Raw genomic sequence first — 18,296 nt, forward strand, 5'->3', positions numbered from 1 at the left:
GGAGGGCTCAGGGTATGGAATCCCCAACTCTAGCTCTTGCACTGACTTGGGGGAGCCAGCCTTCTCAGGGTCACACACAAGACTGTCCTGGCTACCCAGATATCACCAAAAGGGTCTTTGGTGGGGGTCCAAGGGCTACAGGGCAGGTGGGAACAGGAGCCATGAAGATGGGTGTGCTGGACTACAACACCGTCTGTGCTCCAGACCTCCCCCCACCCCCCGTCTCCTGGAGCTTGAGAACAATTATGTTTGCATGACAGAGATACTGAGAAAAAACGTGTGGCATGGGCAAGGAAGGACTTCGACCCCTTGAAGCTGGTTCCTTCCTCCTTCTTTTTCCCCTTCTCTCCTTTTGCAAATGTGGGGACAGGATTCCCTCAGATTGGGCTCATTGCCAGAGGGGCCAAAAAAGGAGGTATCCTTCATTTTGGGGGTGGTGCCCAAGCTGTTTGTCTCACGACTTCCTCTTGGACCCTCATGGCAGGAGTGGGTCTCTGCTCCACCTGCTCTGGGATCCCATTTCTCCTTCACTCTCAGTTCCTGGTTCCCAAATACTGACCACAGGCACGTCACATTCTTTCTACCCACTGAGGATGTAACAGTGAGCAAGACAACAGACTGTCAACAAATTCAAAGGGTACATTATATGATATATTAGAAGGTGGTTCATCTCTTAACATGTACCCATTAATTTATTCTACTATGTGAGAAATGTATGTCAGATCATGTAGCTCAAAACCCTCTTGTGGTTCCCCATTGCACTCAGCAAAAAGCTCAAAGTCCTGAAGATGGTAAAGACGACACCCGTACTTCCCTTCAAGATAGAGCAACAGAAACCAGATTCCCCCTCCTGCCTTGAACAACTCAAAAATTGGAAAAACATATACAAACCCACTAATATCAGACATTAGGCAACAAGAAGTGCAAGATAAGTATCCCAGAGAGGTGGAAAATCTGCAGGGTCAGCCCCCAAATCGTCACAACGTGCTGTCTGGAAGTTTCTAATTTGCAGAATGAGGGAGCCCAGGAAGCTCTGTGGGCCACTCAAGTGGAGAAAATGGAGGTAGAAGTTTGGGGAGGCCAAAGTGGCTTGTGTTTTCAGGGAAGAGTACTAGGAGACAACTGCACAGTGAGAGAAAGTGAGCACTGGAGGTTTGAAGACTCCCCCCCACCCCAAGTCCGCCTCTGAGTGCTGGTTAGTGCATGTGGGAAAAGGGCCACCCAACAGGAGCAGAAGAAACGCTCCTCAGAGCTCACACAGGCTGAGAATAATTCCTTTTTTTTTTTTTTAACAGCCACAGTGGAAAACTTCGTAATTCATAGGGCACCGGGCAGGGTACTCCAAGTGGTATTATCTTGGTGATGAAGGAAAAAACAATCATCCTTAGACAAGAATGCTTTGGTGTTGCCTAACAAAGCTTAAAAGCAAGCCTCAAAAAGACCAAATTGTTTTTAAATGAATTGTGTTATAGAACAAAACTCAGGAGCATTTGAAAAGCACAGAAATATCCAGCACCCAACAAGGTAAAGTTCACAATGCCTGACATTGAATAAAAAACTACCAGGCATGCATGGCAGCAAGAAAGTATGACCCCTAAGTAGGAGAAAAAAAATTAACTTACCAAAAGCAACACAGAAATGACACAAATGATAGAATTAGTAGACAAGGACATCAAATGTTATCGTGACAATATTACACATGTTCAACATGGTCGATTAAAACATAAGCATGCTAAGGAGAGATATGGAAAACATAAGCAAGATGAAGAATACAACATTTGAGGTTAAGAATACACTGGATGAGTTTAATAGCAGATTAGACACGGTAGAAACAAAGAGTAGTGAACTTGAAGACACTGCACCAGCACCTATCTAAAAATGAAACAGAAATAGAAAAAAAGACTGGAAAAAATGGAACAGAGCTTCAGTGAATTGTAGAACAACCTCAAAAGCCATGGCATGTGTGTGTAACGTGAGTCCTCATAGGAGAAGAAAGGGAGACAGAAAACAATATTTGAAGAAATAATATCTGAAGTTTCCGAATTAATAAAAACTAAAAATCCCACAGATCCAGAAAACACAACGAACCTCAACTGAAACAAACATAAAGAAAACCATACCAAATGGCATTGAAATATAATTGCCTAAAACCAATGCTAAGAGAAAATCTTAAGATAGAAAGCCAGATAAAAAGGATGCATTATATGCAAAGGTACAAAGATACGAGCAAGAGTGTGGTTCTAGTCAGAAACAACGCAAGCCAGGAGACATGGAACAACATTTCAAAGCACTAGGAGAAACAAACCTGGCAAGCTAGTCAGAGAAAAACATTTTAACAACGGATGGTAAAACCAAGCCTTTATCATATGCACTAAAACTGAAAGAATTTATAACTAGCAGACCTGTGCCATAAGAAATGTTTGAGGATGTCTTTCAGACAGAAGGAAAATAATACCAGATGGAAATATGGACCAAAAAAAAGTGGAAAGGGTAAATATGTAAGTGAGTATAAAATATTCTTTCTTATTGTTCAAGTTCAAAGTAAAAATAATAACGCCTTGTGGGGCCTATAACAAATGTAGAAGTAAAATATATGTCAACAATACCATAAAGGCCAGGAGAGGGAAATGGAAATAAAATGTTGTAAGATTCTTATACGCTGAGTGGCACATTATCACTTAAAGGTAGACTGAGATATTGTAAAATTGTAAACTATAAGCACGAAAGCAATCACTAAAAAATCAAAGAGAGAGTAAACCAAAATATATGTAGTAATAAGCCGACAAAAGACATAGAATGGAATCATAAAAAATACTCAGTTAATGCAAATGAAGGCAGAAGAGGAAAAATAGAGCAAAGAAGAGAAGAAACAAAGCAAAAACAAATTGCGAGACAGTAGATTAAAATGAAATCATATCAATAATCACATTAGGGGCGCCTGGGTGGCTCAGTCGGTTAAGCATCCGACTTCAGCTCAGGTCACGATCTCGCGGTCCGTGAGTTCGAGCCCTGCGTCGGGCTCTGGGCTGATGGCTCAGAGCCTGGAGCCTGCTTCCGATTCTGTGTCTCCCTCTCTCTCTGCCCCTCCCCCGTTCATGCTCTGTCTCTCTCTGTCTCAAAAATAAATAAACATTAAAAAAAATTAAAAAAAATAATCACATTAAATGCAAATGGTTTAAATATCTAAATCAAATAGCGGAGACTGTCAAGTTGAATAAAAAAATCAAGACCCAAGTATATGCTGCCTATAAGAAATACACTTGAAATATAATAGACACAAATCAATGAAAAATAAAGGATGGAAAAAGAGAAACCACACTAATAATAATCTGAATAAAACTGGAGTGGCTATATTAATATCAGACACAGTATATTTTAAAGTATATAATAATATAGCCATGGATAAAGAGAATCACCTCAGGGGCACCTGGCTGGCTCTGTTGGTTAAGCATCCGACTCTTGAATTTAGCTCAGGTCATGATTCTAAGGTCATGGGATCCAGCCCTACATTGGGCTGGATGCTGAGCTTGGAACTTGCTTGACATTCTCTCTCTCCCTCTGCCCCTACCCTGCTCATGCACATGAGCTCTCGCTCTCACTCTCTCTCTCTCCCTCTCTCAAATAAAAAAAAAAGAAAATAAAAGAATCAGTTCATAATGACAAAGGGGTTGTTCATCAAGATGACTTGGCAATTTTAATTGTTCGTGCACCTAATAACAGAACATCAAAATACATAAAGCAAAAGAGATAGAACTGAAAGGAGAAATAGTTGAAGGATAGTAGAAACATAGTTGAAGATTTCACCACCCCTCTGTCAATAATTGATAGAGCAAGAAGACAGAAAATCATTAAAGATATAAAAGAGTTGGACAATACTCTTAGCTAATGTGATCTAATTGGCCTTTACAAAACTCTCCATCTAAAAGCAGAAGAACAAGTATTCTTTTCGAGTGCATGTGGAACACCTACCAAGATAGATCATATTCTGGGCCATAAAATACTCTCAATAAGTTTAGGAGGATTCAGATCAAACAAAGCATACTCTTTGGCCACAATAAAATTAAATTAGAAATCAATAGCAGAAAGATGTATGGGAAATTCCCAAGTATTTTGAAACCAAGTAACAATTGTAAATACTGCTTAGGTCAAGAAGAAACTGAAACAAAGTAAAAACTACTTTGAACTGAATGAAAGTGAAAACACAACATATAAAAATGCGTGGGGTGCAGCTAACGCAGTACTTTGAGGGAAATTTACATCATGAAAATTAATAGTATTAGAGAAGGATAGGGGTCTGAAATCAGTGACCTAAGTTTCCACCTAAAAAACTAGGGAAAAAAAGGGAAGATTAAACCCAAAGAAAGAAAATAATATAAGAGCAGAAATCAATGAAGTAGAAAACAGAAAAGCAATAGAGAAAATCAGTAAAACCAAAAGCTGGCTCTTGGAAAAGAGGAGTGAATACATTTGATAAACCTCCAGCAGGCTTTATTAGGGCAAAAAGAAAGAAGACACAAATTATTAATATCAAGATTAAGAACAGATACACCATTAAAGATCCTACAGACATTAAAAGGACAATGAGGGAATATTATGAACGACTTCATGCCAATAAATTTGACAACCCAGATGAAATGGATGAATTCCTTCGTCATAAAAGGACTAAATGCCAAAGCTCAATCAAGAAGAACTAAATAACCAAAATAGCCCATCTATTATAAACATTGAATTTGTAGTTGAACGTTTTCCCACAAGGAAAACTTTAGGCCCGATGGCTTTACTCTTAAACTCTACCAAGCATTTAGGGAAGAAATGATACCAATACTATAAAACTCTTTCAGAAATTTAAAGATGAGAGACTACTTCTTAACTCATTCAGTGAGGTGAGCCTTAATATCCCGATACCCAAACCGAATAAAGGCCCTGCAGACTTTCTTCACGTAAGAATCCAAAATATATGGACATGCTCATTCGTCTACCATGGCCAAGTGGGCCTTATCCTGGGCATGCAAAGCTTGCTGAACATTTGAAAATCAATGTAACTCCCAATATTGGTAGATGAAAGGAGAAAACCATCTTATCATCTCAACAGAAGCAGAGGAAGCGTTTGAGAAAATTCAACATCCATTCCCAATAAAAATAGGAATTAAAGGAACTTCCTCAACCCAATAAAGAATACCTACACGAATCCTATAGTTAATGTCATACTTAATGGTGAAAGACTGAATGTTTTCCCCACATAATTGGGAATGAGGAAAGCGTGTCTGTTCTTACTACTTCTATTTGACAGGGTACTGAGGGCTTAGTCCATACAAACAGGTAAGAAAAGAAATGAAGAGTGTACAGACTGCAGAGGAAGAAACAAATGATCTCTACATATAGAGGATGTTATCACCTAATTAGAAAATTCCAAAGACTCTATAAAAAAACTATCAAAACTGATCCGGGACTTTAGGAAATTTGCAAAAATAAAGTCAGTGTACAAAAATCAGCCATATTTCTCTAAACTAGCAATAAGCAGTTGGGAATTGAAATTAAAAAGGTGCTGCATAGGTAGCTCAGTTGGCTAAGTGTCTGACTCTCGATCTTGGCTCAAGTCAGGGTCTCACAGTTCATGGGATTGAGCCCCTCATAGGGCTCTTCCCTGGCAGGGTGGAGCCTACTTGGAATTCTCTCTCTCACTCTCTCTTTCTGTCCCTCCCCCACTCATTCTCATTATCTCTCTCTCTCTCTCTCTAAGTAAATAAATAAAGTTAAAAAAAAAGTTACCATATATAGTAGCATTAAAGACATGAGATATTTAGGTAACAAATAATTGCAAGGTTTGTGGGCTGTAAAATATAAAATAGCAATAAAAGAAATCAAGAAGACTTTAATAAGTGGAGAGATACACCATCTTCATGGATCCGAAGACTCAATGGGGGGGGGGGGTGCGCCTGGGTGGCTCAGTCAGTCCAGCGACTGACTTTGGCTCAGGTCATGATCGCGCGGTTCATGGGTTTGAGCCCCGCGTCGGGCTCTGTGTTGACAGCTCAGAGCCTGGAGCCCGCTCCGGATTCTGTGTCTCCTCCTCTCTCTGCTCCTCCCCTGCTCATGCTCTGTCTCTCTCTGTCTCAAAAATAAATAAAAACATTAAAAACAACCCCCAAAAGCAGACTCAATATCGTGAAGATGCAATTTTGTCTAAATTTATCTAAATAGTCAATGCAAAACAGAGGCCAGAAAAAGACTCACACGTACAAAGCCAACTGATTTTTGATAAAGGCGCAAAAGTAATTCAGTTAAGAAGTGTATTCGACACATGGCGTGCAATGATTGGATATGCACATGCAAAAAATGGGCCCCACCCTATGCTTCACACTGTGTACGAAGATGAACTCTAGATCGTAGACCTAAAAGTAAAACCCAGAGTTCCAAACTTCTAGCAGAAAATACAGGAGAAAAGCTTTGTGATCTTGGGCTAGCCAAAGATTTCTTAGGTGTGCCTCCAAAAGCACCATCCATAGAAGAAAAAAAAAAAAAAGAACGTTAAATTGGATGTCGTCCAAAGTAAGAACTTCTGCGTTTTGAAAGACATCTAGAAAAAACCGAAAAGGGAAGCCGTGGATTTGGGGGGAATATTTGCAAATCACGTATCCGATAAAGATCCATATCCGGACTACATACACATAACTCACGAAACAGAAACTCGAACCCCAGCGCAAGCCATCTGATGAAATACAGACAAGAGATCTGAATAGACACCCCACCCAAGGAGATCCACATGACAGGTGCTCGACGTCATTCCTCATGAGGGAAACAAGTCAAAGGGGAATATTGCTACACGTCTACTCGAATGGCTAAGATTGGGGGGAAAAGGCCTGAAAATACCAAGTGCTGGTGAGGTTGGGGGGTAACTGGCCCTTTCGTGCAGTGCTGGTGAGGACACGAAACTGCACGGCCGTGTGGAGAGAGGAGCTTGGTGTTTTCTTAGGAGGTTCCCCGTGCACTCTGCTGCCCCACTCCTAGGCATTCGCTCCGATAAAATAACAACTCCCTTTCACACAAAAGCTGTACACGAGTGTTTCTCACGGCGCTACCTGTCATAGCCCCAGCCAGAAGAAATGCACGTCCTCTGCCTGGTGAGTGCCTAAAGAAACTGTATTACATCCGCGGAAAAACTCACCAGCCATTAAAAGGAATGAATTGCTGAGAAACAACACGGGTGGCTCTTGACTGCATCATGCCATGTGACAGGGACCGGCCCCTGAGAGCTGCGCACTGTATTGTCCCCTTCTTATGACTTACTGAAGAAGGTCCAACTAAACAGAAAACAGCTTAGTGGTTTCCGGGGATGGGAAGCTGGAGGAGGCTTGACTGCCTAAGGGGCATGGTGGATTCTGGGGAGGCAAAGCTGTTTCCTCTCTTGCTTGTGGTGGTGGTTTCACGTCTGTGCGACTTTGTCAAAACTTGCAAAGCGACCCACTGAGGACGGTGAATCTTACTGTGCACGAAGTATAGCGCAATAAAAAAGAAACCAAGATCTCTAAGAACAAAAATGATTTCGCCCCCTCTCCCATCTCATTTCTTTCTGCTTTACTCCACCCCGGTCACAGTGAGCTCCCGCTGCTCCTTAAACCACCAGGCACGTTTCTACCCCAGGACCTTTACACTGGCCGTCCCTTCAGGCTGGGGAACATCCTTCCTCCAGATAGGTGCTTGGGTCAGTTTCTCACCTCCCTTGAGTCGCAGCTCAGTTGTTACCTTCTTGATGAACTTATTTAAAATTGCAGTGTACCCCTCACCCTGCCCTCTCTACCCCCTACCCTCTCAACTTTCTTCCACGTCACTTTTAACCTTGTAACATTATATAATTTACTGTATTACACGGGTGGCGTATTGACTGTTTCCCCCCACGGGAATGTAGCCACCAGGGCAGGGATCTTTACGTCTTGTCTCCAAGTCTATCCCTTAACACGTGGAGCAGGGTCTGGTACCTCAACAGGTTCTCAGTAACATCTGTGGTCAGGCCCATCCTGATTTCTGGAGAAGCCCTGTGACAGCCCCCAGCTCCCCAGGACCCTGGGCCCACTGCCCGGAGCATGCGTCCTTCCTGCCCCTTTCCTCCTCCTCTCTCCTGTCCCCCTCAGAGCAAGGCACAGATGCCCCCCTTCAGCCTTCTTGGCTTGTGGAGAGCATCCCGGGGTGGGGGTGCCTCCCTTAACTGCTGACTAACCCCTGGCCCTTCCCCTTCCCCAGTGTCCCTGGGGATGTGCTGGCCGTTCTTGGGTCCCCAGCATGTCCCAGGCCAGGCTGTCCTTGAAGGTCCACTGAACGAATGAATGAGAGGCTGAGTCCGAGGGTGGGCTGCCGGGAGGGCCTTCCCCAGACAGTGGCTTCCTCCTCCTCCTGTCCTCCTGGGGCTGTTCCCGGCAGCCCGGCCTCCTCCAGCCGCCTTCCCAGAGGGCATTCATGGTCACTCCACCCCATAGCCATGCCCCCTCCCCACCATCTGCCTCTGGGAGCCAGGTGGGCATGCAGGGGACACTCCTGGGGCTGCCAGAGATGTTGCATTTCTGCATGTCGGAGTGTGGGTGACACGGGACTCAGCCAGCCCATCCTCAGGATGAAAGCGTTTTCCGAGGTGCCGGGGACAGAGACGGGGTGAGGCCCTCGGCCTGCAGTGGCTGGCCACCTTCACGGTTCCCGAGCCCTCCGCGGGGGCGGCCTCATTCCTTCAGGGAGGATTTATCAAGTGCTTACTGCATACCAGGAGATGCTGCAGGGCCTGGGGGTTCGTCTGAACAGGACACACGGAAACCCCTTCCCTTGGAGAGCTTGTGTCCTGGGGGAGAGGCGACGGGCGGACAGGAAGCCGGGTGTCGTGCCGGCTGGGGACAGGGAGACCGCTGGGGTGCAGGTGTCCGGCAGGTGCCTGGTGCGAGGGTGTGGGGTAGCCGAAGGACGGAGTGGTGGATAAGTGAGACATTCTGGGGGGACGGCCACCCGCCCCGCTGCACCTGGTCACCTCACCTCACCTCCGCCCCTCCGCCCCCCCACCCCCATCACGTCTGTGCCATCCGCCTATGCCAACCTCACGAGGTGCCGAGACACAGAGAGGTTCAGTGACCTGTCCCCGCACACGCAGCCTCTGCAGGACGACACTGGTTCAGACCCAGCCCGAGCCTGAAGCCTGCAGCCTGGGGACCGTGGCCAGCAGAGCTCAGCGCACACTTGAACCTTCCTGGACGACCCCTTCTTCCAACCACCGGCCAGAAAACCAGCTGCTTCCCTGCCACTCCCAGAAAGTGCGGCCTTTCAGACCGAGGCCGGCTGGTGCCACCTCTGGGGGCGTCTCACGAAGGGCTGGAGTCCCCGGCGCCCCTCCGCACCCGGACGGCTCGGTGTCACCCACAAGCACTTGGCCCGTATCTTGCCCTGAAACGGCATCCTAGCCCTGTGACGGCCAAAGTGGAATATATTTTTAAATACAGAAGGCGACAGAAGTGTAGTCAGGCAAACAGCTGCAGAGGGGAGCGTTTTCTCGCCTTAGAAGCGATCCAAGATGCGGCAGAGGAGAAGACAGGCCTGACAACACACACGTGGAAACGACTGTGCGCACACAAAAATAAGTGAGTTCCAAACAAGCACAAAGCTGCTCCTTCTGGAACAGCTCCCCACCACGGGCATCGCACGCAGGACTCCTGCTCGGGAACCCGCCCAGGGATGGTCTGGGCGCCCAGGGCCCCCAAGGAGGGCACCCCGGGGCCTGGGGAGGCAGGGGAGGGAGCCGCCCCGGAGCACCCGCCTGGAGGCCGGGAGGAGCCTTCCCTAGGATGTGCCTTGTCTTTGCCGGGACGCTGGCCGTTGTACCACCGTCCACTGTGTGGATAAGAAGCCGAGGCTCAGGGAAGCAGGCGGACAGTCCGTCGGTCCCTGCGTTCACTCATGCAGCAGGCACGTGTGGACGGGGACAGTGACACGCTTCCAGCCACACCTCTGGTCCCCACAAGCTGTCAACCACCACCCTGCAGGGCGATGGCAGAGCCAGCACTTGGATCCAATATCCCCCCTCCCATCCTCCTCTCCACCAAGTCAGGAGCTGCCGGGGGGCTCAGTCCCAATCCTACCCTCTCCCCGGCTGCTCCTGGCCTTAGGGACCCCTCTTTTCCTGGCTCAAGTCCTGGGGCTCAGATGCCCCCCAGGGTGCCCCTTGCTGCCCCTTGCAGGGAAGCACTGTCCCGAAAGATGGAGGGGCCGGGGCACCTGCGGGGAAGCAGGACATAGGGTGTCCCTTCTGGGGACACGTCCCCTCCTACATGTCCCAGCCTGGTGCTGCGCTGACCTGGGGTTCTGGGACACGGCTGATGACGTCCTATCAGCCGAGGCGTGGCTGTGTGACTTTTCCGAATTCTGCTTGTCCATGTTGGGGTGCAGTTCGGAGAACCCACAGGCCCCAGCTTCCAGCTCTGTCTTCATGCCCAGCGGGGCAGCCTTATCTCTGGGTACCCCCTCCCCACCCCAGCCAGCCCTGACCTCACCCCTGAGGTCACAATGGCTCCAGTGCTCAAGGCACTTTCCCAGGGCCAGCACTTGGGCACGGCACGTGCATGTGTGTGCATCTGTGCTCCTGGTGTGGCCTTGGGCTCAGCCCTTCTGTCTCTGGTCCTGAACTGTCCCCTCTAAGATCCACGGAGCCCGCCCCGGCTGACACCTCGGCTTGTGAGGAACCCTGAGACCGAAGACCCAGCTAATCCTGGATTCCTGACCCGAGACACTGGTGAGATAGTGAATGTGTGTTGTAAGCCCCTAAGTTTTGGGGTCATTAGTTACAGAGCAATAGATAAGTCACCCATGCTCTGCACTGGGGAAACGTGGCAGAATTAGGGTTCTTTGTGACCGCCCATCACACTGGGCCACAGTCCAGTCACAAGGCTGCAGGGCAAGTGTGGTCCAGAAGGCAGGCCGGGGACACCCAGCATGGCCCCTTGTCACCATATCCGGCTGTTGGAGGCCCTGCGGGTGGGGCTGGTGAGTGGAGGGCTAAGAGCCAGGACGCTGCAGGGGTAAGGGGCTCTTGTGGGCCAGGACCTGCTGCTGGGCCAGCGACCTGCACCCCCATAACCATCTCCCTCAAGGGGTCCTTGAAGCCACACTGTGCACTCAGCCCCTGCGTTCTGGGAACAGTCTGTCCCCGGGACCAGGGCCCTGCTGGGGAGTCTCAGAGACGACAGCCAGCCAGGGCTCACCCCTGAGGCCACGGGGGCCTCAGCACTGGCCCCTGGGGTTCAAACTCCAGCTCTGGTACTGCCGGCTGGATGACTTCTCTGAGGCCGTGACTGCTTTCAAACAGGGCGACAATGCCTACCCTCCCCCAGCTGGCTCTGACGTTCAGACTGCTTTTCCGTGAGAGGTGCTTGGTGCGGGACAGGTGCCCCCGCAGCACGGAGGCTGGGCTTTGGGGGCGGCATCCCCAGGTCTAACTGGGGTCCTGTGGGCCGGGTGTTTGGGTCCCCACCAGGTAGAGGGAGGAAACTGGCTGGCAGGGGCCAGGTGAGGAGGGAGCGTGCTACGTTTATCGGGGCCTCACCGGGTCCTGAGCACCCTTCTGACTATGTCACCTGGAGCCTTAAGCCTTCCCGCAGGCCCAGGAGCTGGGAGCTGGGGTTCCCTCCGAGGCCCAGACAGGAAGCTGCGCCTCGGGTCGCTCTGAAATGGAAAAGGTCGGCACGTATCCGGGTTTACCTGGAGCCCTGAGCTCGAGTTCCTCCCCCCCAGCACCCTGAAGCGGACCGCTGAGAACCAGGCCCGTAAACTCCTTCGTGACCGAGGGGCTCTGCTGAGCCCGATTCTGCGAAGCTGCCAGACTGGGTGTTTGTAAGAGCCCCGTCTGGGAGAATTGTCCTCCACAGGCCCCGGGGCTGTGTCCCGGGCACCTTTGTGGCTGGTGGCCTCTGCCGGAGATGTGCCCCAGCCACCCCCAAAACGGCTTGCATGACTGTTCCTAAATACGCAGCAATTTCGAGAGTTGGTTGTTGAATACAGCCACAGCAGCTCACAATTAAATGCATTTTATGAACAACAGGTAATAAATACCCCAAACTCATCACTTCCTGGTCACTGGACCAGATCTCACTGTGCCCTAGGGGTGATTTACAGCTACGGGCCTAGCTACTGTGAGCCACCAAGCACCTGAGCGACTCCGTGAACACTGCCACCATCAGCCACGGGGTGGGGGGATACTTTCTCCATGGACACCAACGAAGCCACGGGCAGGGCCCTTTGGAGAGCTCCTTTTTAGATATTTGCCAGGCTGATTGGGCAAGATGGCCCGACCAGTCTCCCCTCCACTCGGGAACTTGGAATTGGGGCCGAGAGTGAGACCTCGGGGCTAGGAGTGGGGCCCCCTTAGGGCCGCCCATCCCCCGCTCAGGGGTCCTGGCAGAAGGGAAGGGACAGAGGAGGGTACGAACCCAGGGGGCTTTGCAGGTTCTGGCCTTGACCTTCCCAAGGCCCCAGGGGGCCTTTTGGGTTCCTGCAACACTGTAGACTAAGTTGCCCCCGGCCAACCTGCTGAGGCAGGTTTTCTGCAAACCCGTTTCCGAGGGAGAACTTTCTGTCAAGTCCGGCCCAGGTAAGCTGAAGGAGCTGCTTCAGAGGTCGCGCACTCCCGCCTCTGCAGGGTTTGGGGGAGGCTGGATGTCTGGGGAATTCAAGCGTCACATAGGGGCAGATGGCAGAAGTTGAGCCTTTTTGGCTGGACCTCGGCCCCAGGGGACACAGGGAGGGTCACCTGCTGAGATCTGACCCTTGTCTGTCTCCCCTCACCCCTCACCGTGAATACTGCAAGATGTCAGGGGTCCAGTGCCGCTGGCTGGGCCGTGCCACGTGCCTGTGTCCCCTGGAACCTGTCAGGAATTAGGGAGCAGCGCCGCGGCTGGGTGTGGGCTCCCAGCCTGCTGCCTGCTCTTCATAGCTGGGCGTGCTCACACCCCTGGATTGGGATGAAGCTCAGAGAGGGTGAGAACCTGGCTGAAGGTCACCCAGCAGGCAGTGGTGGAGCTGAGTTCAACCACGGCCCCCCCCCCCCCCACGGAGCTCAAGCTGGGGATGCGGATGAGGCCTGTGGACAGTACGGAGCAGGCCCCAAGAGGCGCCCGCCTGTGCCTCCCCATGTGGCCGGCAGGTGGCGCTGCGGGCCCAGGCAGGCCTCAGGCAGGGTCCCTGCAGCTCTCCCAGCCCAGAAGGCGTCTGGGGAGGGGACCGTGGCATTCCAGGCGGCTGGGCAACCTAGGGGTGCTACCCACCGGGGCCCAGCGGCTGTGGGAGAGCGCCAGCTCTCTCCCACCCCCAGGCCCCTGCACAGGCTCCCTCCAGCTCTACTTCTGCTGGGGCCCACCCGGGGCCAGCAGCCCAGCCCCTGCTCTGCTACCCAGGCCCCTCCTCCCACCTCCTCCCTGCTCCCAGCTGCAGCCAGGTCCGCCTCTGAGGCTTTGTGCAGTGCCCTCCCCTGGCCCCTGGAATGCCCTTGACAAGATTCTCTGCTTGATCAGGCTCCAGAACCTTCTCCTGGGCCCATCTGCGCCCTCCTGCGCCCTCCAGTTTCAGCAGGGAGCCCCCATCCTCCGCTGCCGACATCTGGCTGCCCTCCACATCTGACCGGTTTCCTCATCCTGCCCCCACCCCCACCTCTCCAGTGGAGGTCTGACCACCTGGCCTGGCTTCAGCAAGAATCCTGGCAGGTGGGTTCAGCCGGAACGCCTCCGCCCCGGACGTCTCCTCCTGTCCATCCGCCGACCCATAGCCGCTGGTGCCTGGACGTCCCACGGCCCCCGCTTCATTCTGATGGAGACAGTCTTCCCCTCCCACGCGCAACCCCAGCGCCCGGGTCCCTGCACCTGCTGTGATAGTGCTCCCTAGAATAAATCAGGGCCTTCAACAAGTGTCATGAATATTTGTTTTTCTTTAACGCCCAATCCCTCCCCACCACACACCTGCTTTCCTAAAGAAACTCCTTGCACTCTCCTATTTGCCCTCAGAGACCCCAGCCCAGGTCACCTCCTCTGTGAGGCCACCCCTGCTTTCCCCGGGCTCCCATAGCATTCATCCTCCCTGCTCAGGTTGCTTCAACATCAACTCTTGGAGTGCCAGCTCATGCTGGGCCCCTCTGTGAGGCGGGGGTGTTGACAGAAGGTGCCAGGCAGACAAGTTTCTCTCCAGAGGACCCTCCCCCAGGAGCATAATGGCCCCATCTGAGCCTTGGAACTCCTCCCATGATGTTTAAACCCACGGAGCCCAGCGATCCCGGCCTCCAATGGCCTCAAGTGCAGGCTGGGACTCCAGGCTTCCCTTCCTCTGGGCCTTGGACCCTGTGCGTCCAATTCTGGCCCCAGCATTTCTTGGATCAGGGAGTTACCCCCTCGCTGAGCCTCCTGTGGGTGCTAGTGAGAGGACCCGCCCATAGGCCCCTGTGGACCCTGGTCCCTGGGGTAAGTCGGTGCTACCACCATACCAGGCCCACTCTGCTCTGCCCACACATGCAGCCCTCCGCCTGCTGGGACCCTTCCTGTCCCCCATCACCTGTCACTGCTCCCAACGCCTTTTGCTGATGGCCCTGGACAGGCTCGTGTCTCTCCCCAGCCTCCTAGTCCTGGGGATCCCCCTGTGGGTTCCTAGCCATGGTCTCTCGCTAGACCCTCTGCCCCAGGAGGGTCCCCAGGGACCCTGTGTCCCTGCCGAGCTCCAGCCCGGGATAGGTGCCCATCACATGGGTGAAAGCGCCAGATGTGCTTGGTGGAGGCTGCCCCAGGAGGGGTCCTGCTCCCTGTCTCTGGTCCATGTGACGGAGCTGGCCCAGGGTCCGCAGACACCCTGGGTCCCTGCGGGTGCACGACCCAGGACACCCCCCCCCCCAACCCCCCCCGTCCTCCAGGGTCCATTCCTCTTTCCAGACTCCTCTCTGAATCCTGGAAAAAACGGAGAAGGGTTTTCTCCTCCACTTTCTGAAAATGAGATTTTAAAAATAACTCAGAGGCAGTGGCGGAGACAAGAGGGGATTATGTGGGGGTTCGAGCCACACCGGGAAGGTCAGCAAGGCCTGCTCGCCCCTCCCCCTCGGCTCTCCCCACCCCGGGGCCTCTCCCGACCTGCTGCTCTCTCTGCCTGGCCCCCTGGCCGGCCCCTCCTCAAGGAGGCGGGCATCTCCATCTCTAGTGATGGGGAGACAGCAGTTGGGGGGGGGGGTCTGCTGAGAAGGGAGGTGGTCCAGGTGGTGGGGCAAGGAACATGTGGGCCGTGACTCTCAGCTGGAGAAGGGACTGAGAGTCCCTATTGGTCTTGCCAGTCTCCTTGGTTCTCTCCCTTCTCTGGTGAGCTCACGGCTCACCAGCCCCATGGCCTCCTGGACTATTTCTTGTTCCTCATTGTGTCTTTCCTGCCACAAGGCCTTTGCATAGGCAAAGGGTTTCTCAGACTCTCTTTCCTCTCCCTTCACGTGCTATACTGCCCTTACCCTCAGCTTCAATGTTATTTCCCCCAAGAGACTCTCTCTGTCCACAGAAGAGTACACAGGGTGTCCCCACACCTCCTGCCTCCGCCCCAGCTCGCTGACAATTTCCTTCTCTAGCCTTATCATAATTGATAATTCTCTTTATTTATCGACTTACGTGTCTTTTATCTATCTCTCCAACTAGACTGTAAGCTTTCTGAAGGCGGGGACTGCAGATGACTGTTTCCCCTCCCACATCACCTGGGCACTCACTATTTCTGTGTGTCAGTCCCAACCTATCTTCTTTGAGGGGCTCTGTGGCCGCTGGCTGCAGGTGCCAGGTCATCAGCCGGTGGGATTGAGCCTTGGCTTGAAAATCCCAGATTTTCTGGGTGGTCCCTAAGTGCAATCGCATGAATCCTTCTAAGAGAGAGGCAGAGGGAGTTTAGATACACAGAAAGAAGAGGAAGCCGCGGGACCACAGAGCAGAGATTGGGGTGACGTGGCCACAAGCAGGGAATGCCAGAAGGCCCCCCACCCCCCGCAAAGCTGGGAGAGGCGAGGAACAGATTCTCTCCTGGAGCCTTTGGAGGGAGCGCGGCTCTGAGGACACGTTGATTCCGTCCCAGTGACACTCTCTGGGGGCAACTTGTTAGAATAGGCCTCGGAAGGAATACAGGGTGCTTCTGGGAAGCCCCAGCTAAGACACACCTGGTCTTGTCTTAATTATTGTGGCAAACTGGATGCTGTCACTCCAGATGCTGGCACCTGACGGCTCAAGTGAGGACGACATTTCCCAGCCTCTCCTGCGGCCAGGAGGGGCCGCGTGACTAAGTCTCACCCTGGAATTAGAGAACCGAGGGCAGTTTCCCCTCCTGTTCTCACAAGGAGGCTGGAGCCCTGGACTGCCCCTCACCCTCTCCCCGGCTGGGACACGATGGGGTGTGACGTCCCTCCCAGGGACACCACCGAGGGGGCTCAGCCACGGCCGGGGGGAGCCGCGGGGGTGGGGGGCGCCCTGTGGAGCTGAGCTGTCTGCAGGCCTGGGACACGACGCTCCGTCTCATCGAAACTGCTGTGTCGGGGGCTCTTTGTCACCATGGCTCACATGTCACCCTGACTAGTACACCGTGGGGTCCTGGCCCTCAGAGGTGCCCCGTGAAGGTCCGCACAATGAGAACGTCAGCAGCAACGGTATTTGTTTCTCCTGTACTAACCCCGGGAGACGGATGGCTGAGCCGCCAGCCAGAGCTGCTGTCTGCCCCGAGAGCCGGCGTTCAGTGGCCCCAGTGGCTGGATCACAGGATGATGGGAAACGTGACCTGTCGAGCGACGTCCGGGCACCCACTCGCCCAGCGTGGACTCGGGCTCGGAGGCCTACGACCGGCTGTGCTCCTGCCCCACGGGTGCCGTGAGCGCCAGGCCCTCAGCTGCCCTGTCCAGCGGGGCCTGGCCTGGCGGGGGGCTCAGGAGGCGCTGGCGGGCGGGAGGCAGGGTGTGCCCGAGGAGGGTACTGTGCCGTGTGGGGGCCTACCGGGCACCCGGTCGCTGCTCCTCAGGATCCCACAGGGGCACTCAGGGCCTAGACCCCGGAAACACGCGATGGGGCGTCCTGGCACTGAACCACCGTCGGGGGGGGACCGCTGTGCTCTGGGCCCACACTGGAGGGTACCCGGGGCAGAACTGCGTGATTCCGACTCCTGCCGGCTGGAGGAGTACGGGCACTTCTGTCATTTTATGTTAGTGAGTGGCACGCACACACGAGGGCTTGCAGGAAAGATCTGGAGAGGGTTCCAGCCTCAGTGCCGTCGGCTGACAGACTGGAGGTGCTTCAACCCCGCGATCCTGTCACGAGGCGGTCAGGAAGCCGGTCCTCAGGGAGGGGGCAGTTCTTTGTGACCAGTCGCGTTCCCGCTTTGCCACATTATACCCCCTCCTGTGCCGCACCCTAACTCTTCACTGACGTGCAGGCAGGCGGTTTCAGCCCTGTCTTACAGATGGGGAAACTGAGGCCCAGGGAGGTAATGTGGTTGGCCCAGCCTGCGGTGAGCGAGGCCTGCTTCCGCTCCTGAACCCCGTCCCTGCCCTGCCCCCTCCTCAGCTGCTTTTCTGAGAGTGGTGGCAACCAGTGAGGTGCAGTTCATTTGGGGGAGGGGGGCTCAAGGCCCTCCCGCTGGGGCTGGGCTGACCTCGCCAGGGCTCTGGGCCAGAGGAGGTGTCCAGGCCCGCTGGCGGGGGGGGGGGGGGGGGGAGGGGCTCCCAGGAGGCGACGAGACGGTACAGGCGCTCGCCGAGGCAACCGTGGCCTCCCCAACCTCTCACTCATGCACCTTCCTGGGCCGGAGGGTGGCGCTGGACCCAAGGTCTCTAAGCAAGGAAGGGAGAATCCCCGGTGACTTCCAGAGGGAGGGCCAGCCGGGCCTTGGGGGGCTCTGAGGCGTATGGAACAGGCAGAGAGGGCTTCCTGGAGGAGGCAGCGTGAGCGAGGGCTTGAAGGATGGGTTTGCATTGTAGAGGAGGGTGGTGCGGAGGTGTGGAGATGCAGGAGTGAACCTGAGAGTGGCCAAGGGGCCAGGTTTCCAGAAGACCCCCCTTCCTCCCCTTGTCGCTGTGCTCTTCCAACAGTGGGCTGAGCATTATGACACACGGGCCTCGGCACGTGCAACATTCGGTGCTGACAGAGTCCATTTCCTGCTCACGTAACGGTCTGAGGCTGGGGGTCTGGCGCTTTCCGGTCTCCCTGAGAACGGCCTCAGCGCTGGGGGTGACGCATCCGCAGGGTGAACCTTCCAAGAGCGGGGGGGAGGGGGCTGTGAGGCGGGCCCGAGGC

At 53.3% G+C, this 18,296-nt stretch overlaps 1 protein-coding gene and 1 long non-coding RNA gene across 3 annotated transcripts in view; one reads left to right on the top strand and one right to left on the bottom strand.

Annotated features, from left to right (window-relative positions):
• The window catches only part of LOC125156607 (maestro heat-like repeat family member 5), a 63,768-nt gene extending 53,279 nt beyond the window's left edge, over positions 1-10,489 (bottom strand). For both annotated transcript variants that reach the window (XM_047842776.1, XM_047842775.1), the window contains exon 1: positions 10,325-10,489. In XM_047842776.1, coding sequence (XP_047698732.1) covers positions 10,325-10,458 — 134 coding nt within the window. In that variant the 5' untranslated portion in view covers positions 10,459-10,489. The remainder of the gene's footprint in view (positions 1-10,324) is intronic.
• An 88-nt stretch (positions 10,490-10,577) lies between these two features.
• Positions 10,578-11,695, top strand: LOC125156649 (uncharacterized). The gene is made up of 2 exons (XR_007148720.1): positions 10,578-10,759; positions 11,625-11,695. It is a non-coding gene; the product is annotated as an uncharacterized LOC125156649 (long non-coding RNA).
• Positions 11,696-18,296: the final 6,601 nt, after the last annotated feature.

This window comes from Prionailurus viverrinus, chromosome F2 (assembly GCF_022837055.1).
Source record: "Prionailurus viverrinus isolate Anna chromosome F2, UM_Priviv_1.0, whole genome shotgun sequence".
Classification (NCBI taxonomy): domain Eukaryota; kingdom Metazoa; phylum Chordata; class Mammalia; order Carnivora; family Felidae; genus Prionailurus; species Prionailurus viverrinus.